A 21,724-nucleotide genomic window follows, 5' to 3' on the forward strand; every position below is an offset into this window, starting at 1 on the left:
CATGAAAGCAAACATTAAGATACCATTGATGTGCTAAGAGTACATTAATGTGCTTGAATATGAAGTCATTAAAATGTGAATAAGTAAGCCAAAAGGATTCACACTTCAAAGGGAAGAATACGCATGCTGATGCACATTTTCATTCTGTTTGTTGTTTATCCTGGTTGTCTAATAGAAAATATGAAGCCAAACACACACTTTTCCTCCTTCCCCAGCAACCCCGCCCCCCCCCCCCCCCTGCCAAAATCCCAAATCAGGTGATTTCTTGCATGGCTTAAATTCCAAAATTTAGATTTCTAGTTTTGGGAAATTTGTATACTGTAACGGGGACTTTGATATGCCTTGAGCTGACAGACTTGTGACTTGTTTCTTGCTCTGTATATCCCTGTCTTTCTTTTTGCTTTTTCTCTCCATTTTCTGTTGTGAATGGTGTTGGCAATGCATCTTAGATGCATTTGCAGCTTCTCCTACTGAAGAATCAACAACATCAGAAGGGGCAGGAGCAACAGCAGCCCCTGCAACAGCAGCGCTTGATGCATGTGCTGGAACTGGTGGGTCTCATCATTAGTTTACTTGCAGTTGTCACTGAACTACTTTTAAAATATTTGGTCATTCTTTACTTGTACAGGATTTCTCTTAAAATAACTTGAGTTCTCAGATTTTAAGTCAGTGTTTTAGCATATATAAAATCTGTGATTATATATTTTGCTTTGTGTATAAAGTAAAAGGACAAGCTATCTCGTATTATAACTCGTAAACAAGGGAATTTTTCTTCAACCTTAAATACAGAGCAAAATTTCTTTGGTGTCCGTTGTCATCAGTTCCTACTATGTTCCTTTTATCCCATAAATTTGTAACACTATTTTACTTTGTTTCAGATTGTTCTGAAACCTAGTTTTTGAGTGATCAAGTCACTACTGTTTCCTCTTATTTTTCTGCCCTTCCCTTCCTCAACATCTCTTGACTATTTTCCCCCACTACACCATCTTCTACTACCTGAGTAAATTTACTCTTTGCAAGCAATTTCCTGACATGCATCCTCTTCCAGCTAACAGTGACTAACTTTTCTGCAACCACTTAAATCTACTTAGCTAAAACCGTGACTGGTGAAAGCAACTCATTTGATTTTGATGAACAGAGCAAAAACTTTATTTATGAGCACTCAACAGTTTTTTTTAAAATAAAAAGCCAAATATGCAGTAAATTCTGTAGGGCTAGCCTGGTTTCCCACCATCATTTTAGCAGGAGATTGGCAGAAGCCCAGGGGAATTGACATGTGATTGTTTATGCTACTTCTACAGGGACACCACTGACCTAAATTATGCTGAGAGATTAAGAGAACCGCTGTGCAAATTCATGCACTTCATATTTTTGGGCCTTTATTTTCAGTGAATGGTAGCTACATTGCTGAGCAGGGGGTTGCTTCAGTTTCCTGAAAAAGAACAAAGTAATTGAGTCCACGTTCATTGAGCATATGTACAATTGATCTGGTCAAAAATTATTTCTGATCAGTCTGTTTCCATGTATAGTATACATGCACAATCTTTTCTATTGGGAGATGCTGAATTATTAGCAGAAATGTTGGCAGTTATTTTTCTGTAATTCCAACATATTCAGTCCAATTGTAGCTGATTTGAATCAGCCAACTAAACACAGATGGGTGACTACTTGGCATCTTGTTGATCACTCAGTGGATAAATGCACTGAAACCTTCAAAGAGGGTTTTCAGGCCGGAACAGACGACCTTGAATGGTGTGACTGCAGAAGTGCCCTTTACGTGAAGTGCGAATTAGCATCCTGCATCTCAGTCCCAGTGCTAACAGTCATTGCTTGGCTGAACTGCAACCTGGCCACTGTTCACTTTTCACAAGCAGTTGAACACCAGCCTGGTCGCTGCTGATACCTGCAGTGCTCATTGATTTGTCTTTAGCCAGCTGCCAGTTAAATATTTTGTCATCTGAGAGGGGTTTTTCTGGTTGAGATTATGTCAAAAATAGCTTGCATTTTTGTAGCACTTTTAAGAGTCCCAAAATATTTTGCAGACATCAGCCTTGATATTAAACCCCCCACCTGCATCCCCACAACCAAGAGCATCAAAGGGTCAGGAGGGGGTGGGGGGGTGCAGTGTTTAAAGAAAAAATTAATAATTGGTGAATCCGTTCCTAAACCACCACGTACACACCTATTTTTATAACAGCGGGTTACATGGTGTGTGTGTGCCTCATCTTGGAGAGAGAGAATTCTTCGTTATCATATTTAAATTAGGCATCCACAGTGCAATTGGGAGTCTGATTTAAAATTAACAGCTGCTGGTCAAGTTTCCCAGCGCTCGTGCAATGGAGGGGTTGGATCCAGCAGATTAGTGCTTTTTAGAGCTGGTCCCTCAAGGAAGCCTTTGGTGTCCTGGCTACCGATGAAGACTTCTCCTTGCTGGGCTCTGACCTTTCCCTTCCCCACCGATCCCTAATCTATCCAGATTGCCAGCCTCCAATCCTCGCTCCCTCTTCCCCCAACACCCACCCCCCCTTTGCCCAAACAAGTCCCAATCTCTCCCAGTTACTGGGGACCATTATCGACGGTCCCTGGCAGTGGTCTCCTGCCCCTGGCCTGCTAGTAGCTTGTCAACCTATCCGTTTGGTTGGCTGTCATATGGGGAATGGAAGAAGAAAATGATAGAGGTCTTGCATGTTAATATTGGCAGGATCTCCCCCGCCCCCCCCCAACACAGGCTTTGAGTTTCTCCTCCCCCAGTGCTGTGCTTTCTCTTCCCCCCCACCCACAGTCCTTCCTGTCTCACTGTAAATATTGAGGTCTGGTAAATGGAAACTGCAATGGGCAAAGAGGGGTTAGAAGGGTAACCAAAAGCTTGAGCTGTGGCTTAGTTATGAGCAAAAAGGTTTTGGATTCAATTCCCATCCTAGACCTGAGCACAGATTAACACTGACACTGCAGTGGAGTGCTGAAAGAGAGCTGCACTGTTGGAGGTGCTGTCTTTTGGATGAAGTGTTAAAACCGAAGCCCACTTGTGCTCCCAGGTAGTTGTGAAAGATCCTGTGGCACTATTCGAAGAAGAACAGGGGCGTTCTCCCCAGTCTTCTGGCCAATATTTATCCCTCCATCAACATTGCTTAAAAATAATTATCTGGTCGATATAACATTGCACATATTGGCTGCCACATTTCCAACATTACTTAAAGGTGACCACTTCAAAAGTACTTCATTGACAGTAAAATGCTTTTGGGACATCATGAGGTTGTGGAAGGTGCTATATAAATGCAAGCCTTTTCAACAGTGCAAGGCTTTAGCAAGGCAAATTCTTGGAAAAGGCTACGTGGTGAAAGGATCTGTTACCAATGGTGGTGTAAAGGGGCAAGGTTGCAGAAGAGGGAAATATAGACTTTGGGGTGAGGCCAGGAAGGAATTTAAGGCATTGGAGATGGAGAACCATTTTGAGTTGACGAGGGTGATGGGTGAGCAGGACAGTGCTAGATTTATCCTATCCATCAGAGTTCAGGGCTAGCAAAGGAACAGCTTTGAGCACTCTAGTTTGAAGGTGATACAACACTGGCATCTACCCGGCAATAAGGAAATTTGCCCAATATGTCCTCTAAACAAAAAACTGGACGAGTCCAACCTGACCAGTTACCGTCCCATCAGTCTAGTCTCAATCATCAGTAAAGTGATGGAAGGTGTCTATCAGGTGGCATTTGCTTAGCAATAACCTGCTCAGGGCCACTCGGCTCCTGACCTCATTACAGCCTTGGTTCAAACATGGACAAAAGAGCTGAACTCGAGGTGAGAGTGACTGCCCTTGACATCAAGGCAGCATTTGACTGAGTGTGGCATCAAAGAAGTGCTGAAAAATGGGATTAGAATAGATAGGTGCTTGATGGCTGGCACAGACAGTATGGGCTGAAGAGCCTGATCCCGTGCTGTATAACTCCATGACTCAAATTCTGCTGGTTGGAGTCATATCTAGCACAAAGGAAGATGGTTGTGGTTGTTGGCGGTCAATCATCTCAGCTGCAGGACATCACTGCAGGAGTTCCTCAGGTATCCTAGGCCCAACCATCTTCAGCTGCTTCATCAATGACATTCCTTCAGTCATGAGGTCAGAAGTGAGTATGTTCGCTGATGATTGCACAACATTCACCATTTGTGACTCCTCAGATACTGAAGCAGTCCGTGTAGAAATGCAGCAAGACCTGGACAATATCCAGGCTTGGGCTGATAAGTGGCAAGTAACATTCGCACCACGCAAATGCCAGGCAATGACCATCTCCAACAAGAGAGAATCTAACCATCTCTCTCCCCTTGTCATTCAATGGCATTGCCATCGCTGAATTCCCTACTGTCAACATTCTGGGGGTTACCATTGACCAGAAACTGAACTGAAGTCGCCATATAAATACCGTGGTTACAAGAGCAGGTTAGAGGCTAGGAATCCTACAGCGGGTTATTCACCTCGTGACTCCCCAAAGCCTGTCCATCATCTACAAGGCACAAGTCAGGAGTGTGATGGAATGCTCTCCACTTGCCTGCATGGGTACAGCTCCACAACACTCGAAGCTCGACACCAGCCAGGACAAAGCAGCCAGCTTGATTGGCACCCCATCCACAAACATTCACTCCCTCCACCACTGATGCACAGTGGCAGCAGTGTGTACCATCTGCAAGATGCACTGCAGCAACGCACCAAGGCTGCTTAGACAGCACCTTCCAAACCCATGACCTCTACCACCTAGAAGGACAAGGGCAGTAAATGCATGGCAAAACCACCACCTGCAAGTTCCCCTCCAAGCCCTACACCATCCTGATTTGGTACTATATCACCGTTCGTTCACTGCTGGGTCAAAATCCTTGAACTCCCTTCGTAACAGCGCTGTGGGTGTACCTACCCTACATGGACTGCAGCAGTTCAAGAAGGCATCTCACCACCACCTTCTCCAGGGCAATTAGGGATGGGTCATAAATGCTGGCCTAGCCAGCGTTGTCCGCATCCCATGAATGAATTTTTTAAAAAGGCATTTCAGTAGCTGAGGGGATGAGGTAAGTATAGAGATTGCAAATGTTTGAGTTGTAAGTCTTAATGATTGAGAAGATATGTATGGTAATTTTCAACTGCTGGCCAATTGCTTCTTGTCTGAAAAATGGGCAATTGGCAGAGGAAAATCTGGCAGATGTCCATTTGCCCTACTTGAGCAGTTTATAGGCTGGCCTTCAAATGCAAGCCCAGAACTCCTGCCTAAATTGGCGAGAGGCTGTTTAAATATTGAAGTCAAGATCCTACTCTAGCTGTAAGACCCTGTGCAGTATTAATCCACAAATGAGTGGAGTCTGCGTCATGCATATTTATGTTATGCTGGGTATTGAACGATCTAACTAATGGTCCTTAAAAAGGTTATAGGCAGTCACTCAGGAAACAGTAAGCTTTTTTTGTGTAAAAAAAAAAATTACATTTTCACAAGATCAGCAGGAATATTCTCTTCCTAGCTCCACAAAAATCTCTAGTCAGCTGCTACCCAGCTCTCTCCTTCCACACCCACCTAACAGATTTTACTGTTTCTTGTATCTTGCTGAAAATGAACCTTTTCTTGCTCACCTGCCATCCCCCAGAAACTTGTACTTGCCCAGAATTTTGCTGTATTTATTCTGTCTAGCACCATCCTGATACCTAACATCCTTGTCCTTGTTCGCCCAAACTGGCTCCCTACCTACAACACCTCAAGTACCTTCCTGGCCTCATGTGGAAGCCAGCCTATTTTTCTGCTATGTAATTCAGCAAATTGCAGCAGAGCAGCCATTTCTCATCTGCAACTCTCTGGTAAAATTGAGCTGAGGACCAAATCTGAAGGCCTCCCACCTGCGGTCTGCATTGGGCATGCTTTTAACTTTGCGGTGATTTTGGGCTATGGTTGAAAATCCGTCTCCTGTTTCCCAACCCCACTGGCCCCAGTTGAGGTCTAAAGCTCAGCTCAGGGCCAAATAAGAGATCTGTGATTCAGCCAAGAATTCTTTATTTCACTGTTGCTTAAACAGTCACATTATTTATCAGATTGTTGAGCATAAAAGCACCTCTTAATCTGGTGTTATTAGTCTTTCAAATATATGCAAAACTTGCATTTAAATCTGCTTTACTAGAAGTAACAGTTTTGTTTAAAACAGGGAATGGTTTTGAACCTCTTTCTGAAATCACCTATTGAAAATTATCCAATAAGTTGTATTTAGTACAATTTCCTGATTTGGTATGGTGGTAGCAATTGTAGGATAATTTAGCTGGCTGATAGAAACATTTATAAAATGTTATTTGCTTATTCATGTAAACTAACCCTTCAATAAATGCAACTTTTGGAACTTGTTATAAAAATATGTGACTAGGGTTAATGAAATGTCATAACTTATGTGGAGAATTAAGCCAGTCTACTGCTGTGTAGATGTTAACCCTAGTTTCTTCATTGTAAACCCTTAACTTTCCATCCTCTGACCCTCTTTCTTCCCACCTCTGTCCATTTCCAAAGACCCTTTTGCACCATCTGAAGGTAGTGCAGAGGCTGCTGCTGAACTGGACCTTTTTGCTATGAAGCCTGCTGAGGCCAGCGTTCCTGCAACTACCCCCACTACCAGCGCAACTGCGAGTACATCTACCAGTGCCATTACCAGCACAACTAGTGTGACTACGACTGAGACTGTTACTGTTACTGCGACTGCTACTGCTACTAGTACTGCGACTGCTCCTACTACTGCTACTGCTCCTACCACTACAACTGCTGATACTGCTGTCACCACCACTGCACCTGTTCTTGATATTTTTGGTGGTAATATTCTTTATCTTAACATTTCTGATCTAAGGCAGTGATAATTCAGCAAGATAAATTGTAATGCCTAGTAAATTCGTCGCAAACATATATAAAAGTTCCTGAGAGCAAACTTGCATAATTCCTGGTCAGAGGTTAGCTTGTGTTAATAGATTTGTTTGATAAGTGTTTTTAAAAAAAAACTTCTTTCACTGCACAGATTTCATGTAAGGTAGGAGAATTAACCTATCTTATCTTTGTTCTTAGATTTGTTTGATTCTGTTCCTGAACCAAATGCTTCTACAACTCCCAAACCAGAAGCAGGTCCTAGTGTAGACCTGTTTGCATCAGGTACAAAACAGGAAAATGTCCATTTCCCATCTGAAATCCTCAGACACACCAAGAAAAACTCTAAACATTTTGTGTAATCTTTTGGAGTCCATTTTAACTATCAAAATGTGTGAAGTGTTTTTTGGAAAAGGGACTAGTTTAGCTTTTAATTATTGATGTTTATGTGCTTTCACTTTCCAAAGATGCTTTTTCAACCCCTTCCCGTGGGGCTTCCCCTTTGCCTGAAAGTAGTCTTACTGCTGATCTGTTATCCGGTGAGTCGTCGTCCTTCTCTCTGAGCGCATAAGATTCGCAACTGTGAAAGCTAAGTTGGATTGTGACAGTATCTATGTGAATGGGGCAGTTTGCAAAAATATAGTCTTACATTTGGGACTCTGTGGTGCAGTTAGTTAGTCACTGTCCTTTCACCTTTGAAATTGATCCCAGTGCAAAATGAGTTTGGGAGATCCCCATCCAGTTCAGTGATGATGGATTCACAGTACATAAATGTTGTAACTTGAACTAAATTGGAAACCAGAAGGTGGCTTAAGTGGCAAGCAGAGAAGTGTGGGGGTAATTTTTGTGATATCGAGACTGTGAAGGCAGTTCTATACCTCGTCATGCTAATGTGGGAGAGTGTTATGCTCACACTGTGTACTGGAAATGTGTCAATCTCTAAAAGTTGACATTTTTAACTTTCATTATGTAGTCAACTTGTTTTGCTATAGGTTGTCTTTAGTTTTTTCGCATTCTTAAAATCAAGAATCTAAATAATATTGGATGCACTTGACTTTGAACTCTTGGAAGTAAAAATAGAAAATGTTGAAAGCATCTGAAAGACAAAAGGGATTAATATTTCAGCTGTGTATCTCTTGTCAGGACTGAGAGAAGCACACATCTGAGCCCTACAAAAAGGGAGAATAGATAAAAGTCAGAAATGCCGCCTCTTGTCACATCAATTGAAGAGTTCAGTGGAAGGAAAAGCATTTTTGCAGATGTCAGCAAGAGGTGAAATCTATTCCGTGATTATTCAAAGATAAGACAATTAAAAGACGCTAAAAGAAGAAAAGGGTGTGAAAAGATGCATGACCCAATAAATAGGGGAAAATTAAAAAGGCTAAAGCTGCAAATCCATGAAATAAAACAAAAAATGCTAGAAATACAAATGATCTGGCAGCACCCAAAAAGAGAGATCTTGTTCTCCCCCACCTCCTAACTACAACTCTGCTCTTCCCTCCCCCCCCCCCCCCCCCGCCCCCCGCCCCAAAGACCTGCGATGTAGAATCACTGAACTGTCCCTAACAAAAAGTCTTCAGTGCCAACCAAGTTCTCTCCCTCTCCCAAATGCCAGTGGACAAAGCATGCACCCCATGCCAAGAAAACTAAGGCATGAAGTTGCTGAAGTCAATGTTTGGACCAAAGGGCTAAGGAAAAGGGTGAGATACTGTTCCTAAAGCTTTTTTGAGCTTGACTGGAACAGTGGAGGAAGCCAAAACAAAGGTTAGAGTGTTGTGAAAAGGTGAGTTTGTAAAGTAATGGGGAGGTTAGGATCACACTTTGAGCTAGAACAAAAGCTTCTGGTAAGTTACTCACTCTTTTTTTTCTCCCCTGTGTATTGCAGATAACAATATGAGCAGCAAATACAGTATGGAGGAAATGTGTGTGAATTGCTGTCTCCTATGACAAGTCTGTTTGGGGCCTTGAACTGTGATGTAGGGTGAGGTGAATGAGCAGGCATTACATCTGCTACACTTGCATGAACAAGGATAGCCAGTGGACAAAGGATAAATACTTGGTCAGATTGTTATTTTTGGAGGAAGATGATCTGGTGAATGTGAAGACTAATGAAGTAGGAGGTAAAACAAGGAGGTGGATCCTTCTCATCACGAGAGAAGCACAAGGTGATGAAAATGAGATGGACATGAGAAAGCCACAGCTAAGAAAAAGCATGTTTAACAAGTCCCCATGCAGAAAATGAAGTAATCAGAGAAACCAGAAGAAAGGGGTGGCGATCATACAGGCAGTAGTATAATCAAGACAGTCAAGTGTCTTTGGAAATCCCATTCGAAGTAAAAAGACAAACACATGCAGGCGAAGAGTCTAATGTAGTGAAGAGTTTGCAATTGAGATATAAAGGGAATTCTTGAGTAAGATATGGCACCTATGCAGTAGAATTTGAACAGTGTTCCACATGCCATTCAAAATGGTGAGCAGCAACAACTTGTATTGATATAGTGCTTTTAATGTAGCAGAACACCTCAGGCACTATGCATTTTCAAACAGTATTTGACACAGAACCACATGGGAATTTTATATCATATTAGGAAAGGTGACCAAAAGCTTGGTCAAAGAAGTAGGTTTAAAGGATCATCTTGAAGGAGGGTAGAGAGCCAGAGCGGCTTAAGTAAGGAATTCTAGAGTCCAGGCAGTGAATGAGCAGCTGCTAGCGATGGAATGATAATTCGGGATGCGCAAGAGGCCAGAATTGGAGGAACGCAGAAGATCTCAAGAGGGTTGCAAGAAGTTCGAGATCAGAGAGGGACGAGGCCGTGGAAAGATTAAAAAAATCTCATCCTTGTTTTCAAATGAAGGTGATACCAGACTGGGAACCCATGTAGGTCAGCAGGCATGGGTCATGGTTGAAAAGGACTTGCTGAGAGTTAGGGTACAGGCAGAAAAGTTATTGATGAGCTCAAGTTTGCTGAAGATTGGAGACTAGCCAGTAGAGCCATTGGAATAGTCAAGTCTAGAGGTAACAAAGGCATGGATAAGGATTTCAGCAGCAGATAAGTTGGGGCGGAGGCAGAGATGGATGATACGGAGGTGGAAGTAGATCTTGATGGAGTGCATCTATAGTCAGAAGCTAATTTTGGGGTCAATATAACACCAAGGTTACAATCAGTGTAAATCACTCTCTCACAGTGACCAGGGGAGGGATGGAATCACTTGCTTCGGAACAGAGTTTGTGGCAATATTTAGTTGCAGGAAATTTCTGCTCATTCAGTACTGAATGTTTGACGAGTAGCATGGCAAATCAGATGGTGGAGGGTTGAAAGAGGTAGAGTGGAGTTGGCGCTGGATATCACCAGCATATGTGTAAAATCTGAGGACCTGAGTTTGTGTTCTTGGGTGATGTCTCTGAGGGACAGCATGTAAATGAGGGTGCAGGTGGCTAAGGGTAGATCCTTGGGGCGTTCCAGAAGTAACCACTGGAGCGGGAAGAGAAGCCATACTAGTGATACTCTGGCTATGATTGGAGAGATAAGAATGGAACTGGGCAAGGGTAGTCCCACTCAGCTGGACGATGGAGGAGTGGCATTGGAGGTGGTTGAGGAGGGGCAGTTTGCCACAGTCGCGTAGGATGTAAATTATAACTTTCGGGGTCATTTCAGTGCTGTGGCCGGGGGGGGGATCCTGATTAATTATGTTCAAATATGGAGCTTCAGGAAACATGGGCACAGATTTAGGAGGTGACAACACACCTAAGGACTTGAGAGGGAATGGACTTTGGAAATGGGATGGTAGTTTGCAAGGACAGAGGGGTCAAAGGTGGGTTTTTGAGGAGAAGGTGATATCAGCAGATTTGAAGAGGAGGGGGATGGCACCTTAAGAGGGAACCTAACATTGCGGTCAGGAGGGGGAATTAGAGCTCAAGCGAGCCGGGTTCGATTCTGGGTACTGTCTGTGCGGAGTTTGCAAGTTCTCCCTGTGACCACATGGGTTTTCGCCGGGTGCTCTGGTTTCCTCCCACATGCCAAAGACTTGCAGGTTGATAGGTAAATTGGCCATTATAAATTGTCCCTAGTATAGGTAGGTGGTAGGGGAATTGAGGGAAGGTGGGGATGTGAGAGGGTAATGGGATTAGTATAAATGGGTGGTTGATGGTCAGCACAGACTTGATGGGCCAAAGGGCCTGTTTCAGTGCTGTATCTCTAAATAGATATAAACATACATACAAATTAGGAGCAGAAGTAGGCCATTTAGACCCTTGAGCCTGCTCCGCCATTCAATTAGATCAATGCTGATCTGTTTGTGTCTTGAATTCCACACTCCCATCTACCCCCGATAACCTTAGATTCTCGTTAGGCAAAAGAATCAATCTACCTCTGCCTTAAAATCATTCAATGACACTGCCTCCACCACCTTCTGAGGCAGAGAGTTCCAAAGTTGCACAAGCCTCGGAAAAAAATTCTTCTCATCTGTCCTAAAAGGGCGACCCCTAGTTCTGGACTCTCCCACAAGAGGAAACATCCTTTTCACATCCAACTTGCCAAGACCGTTCAGGATCTTATAAACTTTAATCAAATCTCCCCTCACTCTTCTAATCTCCAATGAAAATAAGTCCAGTCTGTCCAATCTTTCCTCACAAGACAATCCACGCATTCCAGCTATCAATCTAGTAAACCTCCTCTGAACCGCCTCCAATGCATTTACATCCTTCCTTAAGTAAGGAGACCAAAACTGCACACAGTATTCAAGGTGTGATCTCACCAATGCGCTGATGGTCAGCAGTTTGGGAATAGGGTTGAGGGAGCAGCAGGTGGGTCTCATGGACAAGATGAGTTTGAAGAGGTCATGAAGGGAGATGGAAAAGAAACTTGAGAAAGGTGCAAGTTCAGTGTTCGGGTAGAGTTAGGGTGCTTTAATGGAAGCTTAGCTTGGTGGGCTAAGTAAAGGGCGAAGCAGCAGAACATATGACCTCAGTCTTAGTGACAAAGAAGTCCATGAGCTCTTCACACCATTGGGAGATGCCGGTACAGGAGGACAAGGAGAGGGCTTTAAGGAGGTGATTTGCAGTGCAGCAGACAAGCTGGGGTGTTGTCTTTGTATTCCAGGATGATCCAGAGCAGAACCCAATGGTGCTTCCTGTAGACCAGCCAAATCTGGCAATGAGTGTTTATGGCAGATAACTGGTTTAACCATTCGTGTCTACGTCTCTTGGACTTAAGGAAGCGCATATAAAGGGCTATGTCAAGAGAAATGACCAGGATGAGGGAGAGTAATGGATTTATTGGGGAAAAGGACATCAAAGGCGCGGTTGTAATTGAGCAGATTGCTAGCTGCGGAACTGTCATGGTGAATGAAGGGCCCAAGGCTAGACAGTTGGGGAGGTGGTGGGGTAGTGGTATTGTCAGTGGATGAGGAACCTAGGGTATTGTCTGGGGACATGGGTTCGAATCCCACTACGGCAGAAGGTGGAATTTGAATTCAATTAATAAAAATCTGGAATTAAAAAGCTAGTCTAATGATGGCCATGAAGCCATTGTCGATTGTTGCAAAAACCCATTTGGTGCAATAGTGTCCTTTAGGGAAGGAAATCTGCTGTCCTTACCTGGTCTGGCCTGCATGTGACTCCACACCCACAGCAATGTGGTTGAATCTTAAATGCCCTCTGAAATAGCCTAGCAAGCCACTCAGTTGTATCAAACTGCTACGAAGTCAATATGAAATGAAACTGGACGGACCATCCGGCATCGACCTAGGCACCGGAATCGACAACAGCAAACCCAGCCTTGTCGACCCTGCAAGTCCTCCTTACTAACATCTAGGGGCTTGTGCCAAAATTGAGAGAGCTGTCCCACAGACTAGTCAAGCAACAACCTGACAGTTATATTCACCAAATCATACCTTGCAGACAATGTCACAGACACCGTCATCACCGTCCCTGGGTATGTCCTGTCCCACTGGCCGGACAGACCCAGCATGGGTGGCAGCACAGTGGTATAAAGTCATCAACATCGACTCCAGACCCCATGAAGCCTCATGACATCAGGTCAAACATGGACATGGAAACCTCCTGCAGCTTGCCACCTACCGCCCCCCGCACCCCCCACGTCGCTTCAGCTGATGAATCAGTACTCCTCCATATTGAACAGCACTTGAAGGAAGCTCTGAGGGTGGCAAGTGCATAGAATGTACTCTGGGTGGGGGACTTGAATATCCATTACCAAGAGTGGCTCGGTAGCTAGACTGGGTCTGCGGCAAGTGGTGAGGGAACCAACAAGAGGGAAAAATATACTTGACCTCGTCCTCACCAATCTGCCTGCTGCTGATGCAAATGTCCATGACATTGTTGGTAGGAGTGACCACCGCACCGTCCTTGTGGAGACAAAGTCCCATTTTCACATTGAGGATACCCTCCAATATTGTATGGCATTACCACGGTGCTAAATGGGATAGATTTCGAACAGATCTAGCAATGCAAAAACCGGACATCCACAAGGTGCTATGGGCCGTCAGCAGCAGCAGAATTGTACTCGACCACAATCTGTAACCTCATGGCCCAGCAAATCCCCCACTCTACCATTACCATCAAGCCAGGGGACCAACCCTGGTTCAATGAAGAGTGCAGGAGGGCATGCCAGGAGCGGCACCAGGCACACCTCAAAATGAGCTGTCAACCTGGTGAAGCTACAACCCAGGACTACTTACGTGCCAAACTGCATGAGCAGCATGCAATCGGCAGAGCTAAGCGATCCCATAACCAACGGATCAGATCTAAGCTCTGCAGTCCTGCCACAGCCAGCCGTGAGTGGTGGTGGACAATTAAACAACTAACTGGAGGGCGTGGCTCCACAAATATCCTCATCCTCAATGATGGGGGAGCCCAGCACATCAGTGCGAAAGATAAGGTTATTCTGAAGAACTTTAGTTATTATCATCATTATTATTATTTAGTTTATTTTATTATTGAAGAAGTTCCTCCAGTTCTGAAGAACGGTCACTGACCTGAAACATTAACTCTCCTTCTCGCTCCACGGATACTGCCAGACCTGCTGAGTATTTTGAGCATTTCTTATTTTTATTTCATATTTCCATCATCTGCAGTATTTTGCTTTTATTATATCCATACTAATTTGTTAGCCCTACACCATGAGCTCCTACTTTGTGTAATAACCTTTTTATGTGGCACCTTGTCAAATACTTTCTGGAATTCCAAGTGTAGTATGTCAATGGGCTTCCTTTTATCCACAGCTTTATCACTCCTTCAAAGAACTCCAACAAATTGGATAAACATGATTTCCCTTTTACAAAACCATGCTGACTATTCCTGATTCCCTTGTTTTTTTTAAAACGCCCAGCTGAAACCTCCTTAATTGATTCTAACACCTTCCCCATGAGAGGTCAAGCTAACTGGTGTATAGTTATTGGTTTTCTGCCTTCCCCCCCCCCCCCCCCCCCCCCCGCCTTGAATAAAGGTATTATATTTGCTACTTTCCAGTCTGATGGAACCTTACCAGAATCTAGTGAATTTTGAAAAAATAACACCAACGCATCTTCTACCTCATTAGCCACCTCTTTTAAGACCCTAGTATGAAGTCCATCAGGACCCAGGGACTTGTCAGCCTGCAGCTACATCAGTTTGGTCAGTGCCATTTTACTGATTAGGCATGCTACAGCCTGCCGGACTGAACATTGAGTTCAATAATTTCAGAGCTTGACAGGCCCCCTTTTTATTTTTATTTATTCTTTTTTTTCTTTTGTTTTAGTTTTTTTTTTACCATGTGCTTGCCCACTTTTTTTTCATATTTGTGCTTTGGGCCAGGGCTGTTCATTTTCCTGTCAATTAACATCCTCTCTGCACTAATGCTTTGTCTTTCAGCACACCATTAGCATACAGTTGCCTTTGCTCCATGACCACCTGGTCAGTTATTCTCTGTGACCCTGACCTATCAACACCTTCCCTTTTATTATTTCTTGCCCACCCCCACTTTATTTGCTTAAAACCTATTACATTTCTAACCTTTGCTAGGTCTGATGAAAGGTCACTGACCTGCAAAGTTAACTGTTGCTTCTCTTTCCACAGATGCTGCCAGACCTGCTGAGTAGTTCCATTATTTTTTTGTTTTTATTTCAGATTTCCAGCATCTGCAGTATTTTGCTTTTATATTATATTGGTCAGTACCAATTCTGTGGTGATTGTCATTTCACCGAGTTACACTCTTCCTTCCACCTCCTGATTGACCGCTATTGCCGGACTGTTGTTTTTTGTATCCTCTGTAGTAAAGACAGCAGCAAAATATTTGTTTGTCGCATCCCCCATTTCCTTATTACCTACTATTAGCTTTGGTTCCGTGGCTTTGTTGTTCAACTGGTTGAGGGCACATGCTTTCCTCCAGAGTTGGGCTCTCATCCAGTTCTTCTTTGACAGGCTATTTTGGATGCGATTGATGGCAGTATCATGCACTGTGCAATTGGCGCTGAAGAGTGTTTCAAAGTGCTCCGACCAGCGATCCAGGGCTGACTCCTTGTCAATGTGTAGGGTCTTGCCATCGTTGCTCCTCTGGGGGTTTTGGGTTTGATTTGCTGGTCCATAGACAGATTTTAGTGCATCATAGAAACTTACTATGTCGCCATTATCAGCATACAGTGGAGTTTTTTTCCACTAGAGCGATCCACCAGTCTTTTTGGATGGTCCTCAGTTTACGTTGAAGGGTGCTGCATGCTTGACAATTGGCTGCCTTTTTCTGTTAGCTGGCTGGCTGAGCCAGGTGAGCCTACTGATCTGACCCTTTTTATTTTTAGAAGCTCTTGAATTTCCTTGTCATTTTTATCAAACTAGTCCCTATTTTTATGGTGCTGGGTCCGATGATCTTGTTGGAAGTATGCAGTACTGCAGCTTTGTGTTCCCAGAGTTCTTCTGGAGTGGAATCAACAGCGAGATCAGGATGTTCCAGTCTAGTCTGTATGGTTGCTTGATATCTTTCTCTGCAAGATGAGGTTTGCAGGTTGCTGACTCAAAATTTCTTTGGGTTGTCTCTAGACCTGCTGTTAGACTTAGGCTTGAAGTGGAAGTTCAGCTTTGTACGAACGAGCCGGTGGTCTGTATGAAACTCAGCACTGGGCATTAAAGGCCTGCAACCCGACACGGATCCGACGACGTGTCTGGTTCGGGTCGGGTTGCATTTCCGGGTCAGGCATTCGTGCTCGTGTCGGACACGCTCTATCACAGGTAAGTGACTCCACTGTTAATTTAATTTTTGGACTAGAAAGGTGGTTTTGTTATTTTAAGCTTGTGCAGATCAGCAAGAAGGTGAAAAATGGAAGGTAAGTTAACTGTTGGGTCGGGCGTGGGAAAAAAATGGAAGGACTCTGGCTGGGTCGGGTTCAGATCGTTTTTTTTTGCAGACCCAAGCAGGCCTTTACTGGGCATGACTCTAGTGTGCATGACGACCTTTAGGTCACATTAGCGCACCAAGATGTATTCTTGATGCCAGTGTTTAGAGCAGGGATGCATCCATGTGGTCCAATGGATTTCCACTTGAAGCATGGTGGCCCTGCCCTATACACCAAGCTCTGTGAGTTTTTCATGGCCTGCTGGAAACAGGGTAGGATTCCACGGGACCTTCGTGATGCCGTTGTCATCGCCTTGTACAAAAACAAAGGGGAAAAATCAGACCACTCCAACTACCATGGGATCAGCCTTCTTTCTATTGTTGGGAAGATCCTGGCTAGAATACTTCTGAACAGGCTTGTGCCTACCACTGCAGAAGAAAACATCCCAGAGGGCCAGTGTAGTTTCAGAGCAAACAGAGGCACCAGAGACATGGTATTTGCACTCAGACAATTACAAGAAAAGTGTAGTGAGCAAAACAAAGGCCTGTATGTCACTTTCGTAGACCTCACCAAGGCATTCGACACTGAGCAGAGGTGGACTTTGGAAAATCTTTGAAAAACTTGAATGACCACCCAGGTTCCTGGCCATGGTGAAGCAGTTTCATGAAAATCAGTACGGACAAGTCAAGCAAAACAGCAACCTCTCAAGTTCCTTCTGTGTCTCCAGTGGCTTGAAGCAGTGATGGTGAGTCTCCCTCAGGTCCAGGACTTATCCTCTTCCCGGGACCTGCAATGAAAAATCAGTCTTATGGGAACTGGAGGATGGAGGAACAGCCGTAGGGAACAAGTAGCTCCTCCTGCTCTGTCCAGGCCTGACCCTATTTACCATCTTTTTCAGCATGATGCTGCAGCAGGCAACGCAAGACCTTGAGAGAGTTTACGTACGCTTCCAGACTAATTAGTTTAGAGATACAGCACTGAAACAGGCCCTTCAGCCCACCGAGTCTGCGCCGACCATCAACCACCCATTTATACTAATCCTACACTAATCCCATATTCCTACCACATCACCACATTTCCCTACCACCTACCTATACTAGGGGCAATTTATAATGGCCAATTTACCTATCAACCTGCAAGTCTTTGGCATGTGGGAGGAAACCGGAGCACCCGGAGGAAACCCACGCAGACACAGGGAGAACTTGCAAACTCCACACAAGCAGTACCCAGAATTGAACCCGGGTCGCTGGAGCTGTGAGGCTGCGGTGCTTCAGGCTCACACAAAGGCACAAGAAAAACTCATCCGTGAACTTCTTTTCGCCGATGATTGACTGTTCTGTCCTGACCCACAGTCAGTCTCACCTGCAACTGTAACCCATTTTTCCGAGGTGGCGCAACTCTTCAGACTAAAAATTAGTTTAAAGAAAACTGAAGTCCTGCATCAGCCTGCACCCTAAGAATATAGACACCAAGCATTGTCATCGAGGGTACCAAGCTGAATGCCGTCAAGCAATTTATTTATTTGGGGAGCGTCATCTTGTTTGATGCCACCATAGAAAAGGAAGTGGACAATCTGCTTTCAAAAGCAGAGAACATTCGGCAGACTGTACAAATGCGTGTGGAGCAACCACAGCCTCACCGCGCAGACCCAACTCTGTATACTAAGCCATAGTCCTCACCATCCTTCTGTATGGCACTGAGTCATGGGTCCTATGCTGCCGTCATGTACGCCTTCCAGAGCACTTCCATCAGCGCTGCCTCCACAGCATCCTCAAGATCCTCTGGCAGGACCGCATCACAAATATTGAAGTCCTAGAAACAGCCAACTTCACCAGCATCAAGACCATCCTCCTGCAAAACCAACTGCATTGGGTGGGTCACATTGCCTGGATGGACAACAGTCACCTGCGCAAGATTGTGTTGTATGGAGAGCTGACCACTGGTAAAAGGAACAGAGGGGCCTCACGCAAACATTTCAAGGACTCCATGAAGCGGTCCCTCTGTGCCACATCGACCAGCACCAGTGGGAAGCGCAAACCATAGATCGTGATGCCTGGAGATGCTACATCAGGAGGGCTATAGACACCTTTGAGACTCAACAAAAACCAGCATGAAAGAGAAAAAGAGAAGGATAGATCCAGTTGCCCCCAGCAGCAACTACACCTTCACTTGTACCCACTGTGGGAGAATCTGCCTGTCACGGATAGGCCTGACAAGCCACCAGCGGGCCTGCAACCGATGACTAAAACCTTCCCAAAATCTTCGTCAGTGAAGAAATGCTAAGAGACTATTAGCTCCCCATTCTCTTTCTCTAAAGGACAAACAGTCACTTTACTTGCTCTTTTCCTTTTTAAATACCTGTAGAAACTCTTGCTACCCGTTTTTACATTGCTAGCTAGCTTCCTCTCATACTCTAAATTCTTTCTCCTGATTAATCTTTTAGTCATTCTCTGCCATTCTTTATATTCTGACCAATCATCTGAATTGCCACTCTTCTTTGCACAATTATATGCCTTTTCCTTAAGTTTGATGCTTTCCTTAACTTCTTTAGTTAATCACAGAAGTATATTCCTTATAGAAAGAAAAATTCGAAGGGAAGGACCCACCATCTGAGTATTCTGAGATATCCCTTAAATGTCTGCCACTGCTTCTCTATTGATCTATCTTCAAGCCTAGTAACCTAGTTCACTTCAGCAAGCTCAGCTTTCGTGCCCACATATGTTGCCTTGATTCAAGTTTAAAATATTAGTCTTCGACCCACTCTTCCTTTCAAACTGGATGTAAAGTTCAATCATATTATGATCACTGCAACCTAGAGATGCCTTTACTCTGAGGTGATTGATTAATCCTGTCACATTACACAATACAAAGTCTAATGTAACCTGCTCTCTGGTTCCAGAACATGCTGGTCTAAGAAACTATCTCGAGCATTCTATGACCTCCTCATCCAGGCTACTATTGCCAATTTGATTTTTCCAGTTTATAAGTAGATTAAAATCACCTATGATTATTGCCGTCCCTTTATCACAAGCGCCCGATATTTCTTCTTGTATACTTTGTCTTACATTGTGATTACTGTTTGGGGGCCTGTCGACCACTCACGCTAGTGACTTCTTTCCCCTACAATTCCTCATCTCCACCCAAACCGATTCTACATCCTGTTAAAGGCACTACAGAAATAGTGGTCAACTTTGCTTCTAATTTTCACCCTTCTCCCACCTTTTATATGGTCCATCTCCAACACTTCCCTTCCCCGACTTCTCTGTCTCCATCTCTGGGGATAGGCTGTCTGCTAATAGTCATTATAAGCCCACCGACTCCCGCAGCTACCTCGACTACACTTCTTCACACCCTGCCTCCTGCAAGGACGCCATTCCATTCTCCCAGTTTCTCCGTCTCCGACGCATCTGCTCTAATGATGATACCTTCCGTGACGGCACTTCTGATGTGTCTTTTTTCCTCAACCAAGAATCCCCTCCCCCCACCCCATGGTTGACAGGGCCCTCAACAGTGTCTGGCCCATTTCCCACACCTCCAACCTCACCCCCTCCCTCCCAACACCACAACAGCGTTCCCCTTGTCCTCTCTTTCCACCCCACCTATCTCCACATCCAAAGGATCATCTTCTGCCATTTCCGCCACATCCAGCGTGATGCAATTATCAAACATATCTTCACCTCCACTGTCAACATTCCGAAGGGATCGTTCCCTCCACGACACCCTGGTACACGCCTCCATTTCCCACGGCACCTTACTCTGCAATTGCAGGAGATGTAATACCTGCCCATTTACCTCCTCTCTCCTCGCGATCCAAGGCCCCAAATACTCCTTTCAAGTGAAGCGGCAATTTACTTGTATTTTTTTCAATTTAGTATACTGTATTTGCTGCTCACAGTATGGTCGTCTCTACATTGGGGAGACCAAACGCAGATTGGGTGACCGCTTTGTGAACACTCCACTCAGTCTGAAAGCATGATCCTGAGTTTCCAGTTGCTGGCCATTTCAAAACGCCTCCCTGCTCTCATGCCCACATATGTCCTGGGATTGCTGCATCGTTCCAGTGAACATTAATGCAAGCTCGAGGAACAGCACCTCATTTGTCGATTTAGGCATGCTACAGCCTGCCGGACTGAACATTGAGTTCAGTCATTTCAGAGCATGACTGGCCCCCCATTTTACTTCTATTTTTAGTTTTTTAATTTTTATTTTAGTTTGTTTCTCCTGTGCCTACCACTTTTTTTCATGTTTGTGCTTGGGGGCCAGGCTGTTCATTTTTCTGTCAATTAACACCCTCTCTGCAATAACGCTTTGTCTTTCACTACACCATTAACATACTGTTTGCCTTTGCTCCATGACCTTCTGGTCAATTATTCTGTGACCAACACCTCTTTTGTTATCTCTTGCCCCACCCCTGCTTTACTTGCTTAAAACCTATTATGTTTCTAATATTAGCCAGTTCTGATGAAGGGTCACTGACCCGAAATGTTAATTCTGCGTCTTTAGGTTTTTTTTTTTTAGTTTTTAGTTTTAGAGATACAGCACTGAAACAGGCCCTTCGGCCCACTGAGTCTGTGCTGACCATCAACCACCCATATTATACTAATCCTACACTAATTCCATATTCCTACCACATCCCCACCTGTCCCTATATTATGGCCAGTTAACCTATCAACCAGCAAGTCTTTGGCATGTGGGAGGAAACCGGAGCACCCGGAGGAAACCCACGCAGACACGGGGAGAACTTGCAAACTCCACACAGGCAGTACCCAGAATTGAACCCGGGTCGCTGGAGCTGTGAGGCTGCGGTGCTAACCACTGTGCCGCCCCTTCTCTCTCCACAGATGCTGCCAGACCTGCTGAGTATTTCCAGCATTTCTTGTTTTTATTACTATAGAAATAAGAGTTGTTCTTGTAGTCATTCCTGGGATGGTGACAGGAGAGTTGGAAGGTCAAGCCGCCTTGATGGAAGGAAGGTCATTGAAGCAGTTGTTGGTGGTTGGGCCTAGGACACTTCTTTATCATGCCCCCTACATATATACCACAAACAGCAAGGGGCCAGTACTGAGCCCTGTGGAATCCCACTAGAAATAGCCTTCCAGTTGTAAAAACACCTGTCAGCCTTTGCTTCTTGACATTGAGCCAATTTTTGATCCAGTTTGCCATTTTCTTTTGGATCTCATGAGCTTTTAGTTTTCTGACCAGTCTGCAATGTGTGACTTTGTCAAAAGTCTTCCTAAAATCCGTGTAGACCTCAAGTGCCTGATCCTCATCGACCCTTGTCACCTGCTCAAAAGGTTCAATCAAGTTAGTCAGACACTATCTTCCCTTAACAAATCCATGCTGACTGTCTTTGATCAATCTGTGCCTTTCAATATAAATGACAATTTATACTGTCACTCAGAATTTTTTCCAATAATTTGCCACAGTTAGCAATAGAGGATGGGGGCAGATAACAGCGAGGGGAAAAATGAAAGGTATGACAACAGGAGGGAGGGAAAAGAGAAAAGGAAAAATAATTGGGGGAAATGGAAGTGATGGGTTTA

General features: G+C 44.4%; 1 protein-coding gene across 3 annotated transcripts in view; it reads left to right on the forward strand.

Moving 5' to 3' along the window:
* snap91a (synaptosome associated protein 91a) overlaps positions 1-21,724 on the forward strand; it is a 235,946-nt gene that overhangs the window by 170,471 nt on the left and 43,751 nt on the right. The window contains exons 16-19 of one of the 3 annotated variants that reach the window (XM_068026003.1): positions 450-551; positions 6,519-6,815; positions 7,062-7,145; positions 7,328-7,399. The exons of the other annotated variants lie outside the window; for them this stretch is intronic. Of the exons in view, the coding sequence (XP_067882104.1) occupies positions 450-551; positions 6,519-6,815; positions 7,062-7,145; positions 7,328-7,399 (555 nt within the window). The remainder of the gene's footprint in view (positions 1-449; positions 552-6,518; positions 6,816-7,061; positions 7,146-7,327; positions 7,400-21,724) is intronic. 3 annotated transcript variants of the gene reach the window in all.

The sequence above is a fragment of the Heterodontus francisci genome, chromosome 3 (genome assembly GCF_036365525.1).
Source record: "Heterodontus francisci isolate sHetFra1 chromosome 3, sHetFra1.hap1, whole genome shotgun sequence".
NCBI classification, from domain to species: domain Eukaryota; kingdom Metazoa; phylum Chordata; class Chondrichthyes; order Heterodontiformes; family Heterodontidae; genus Heterodontus; species Heterodontus francisci.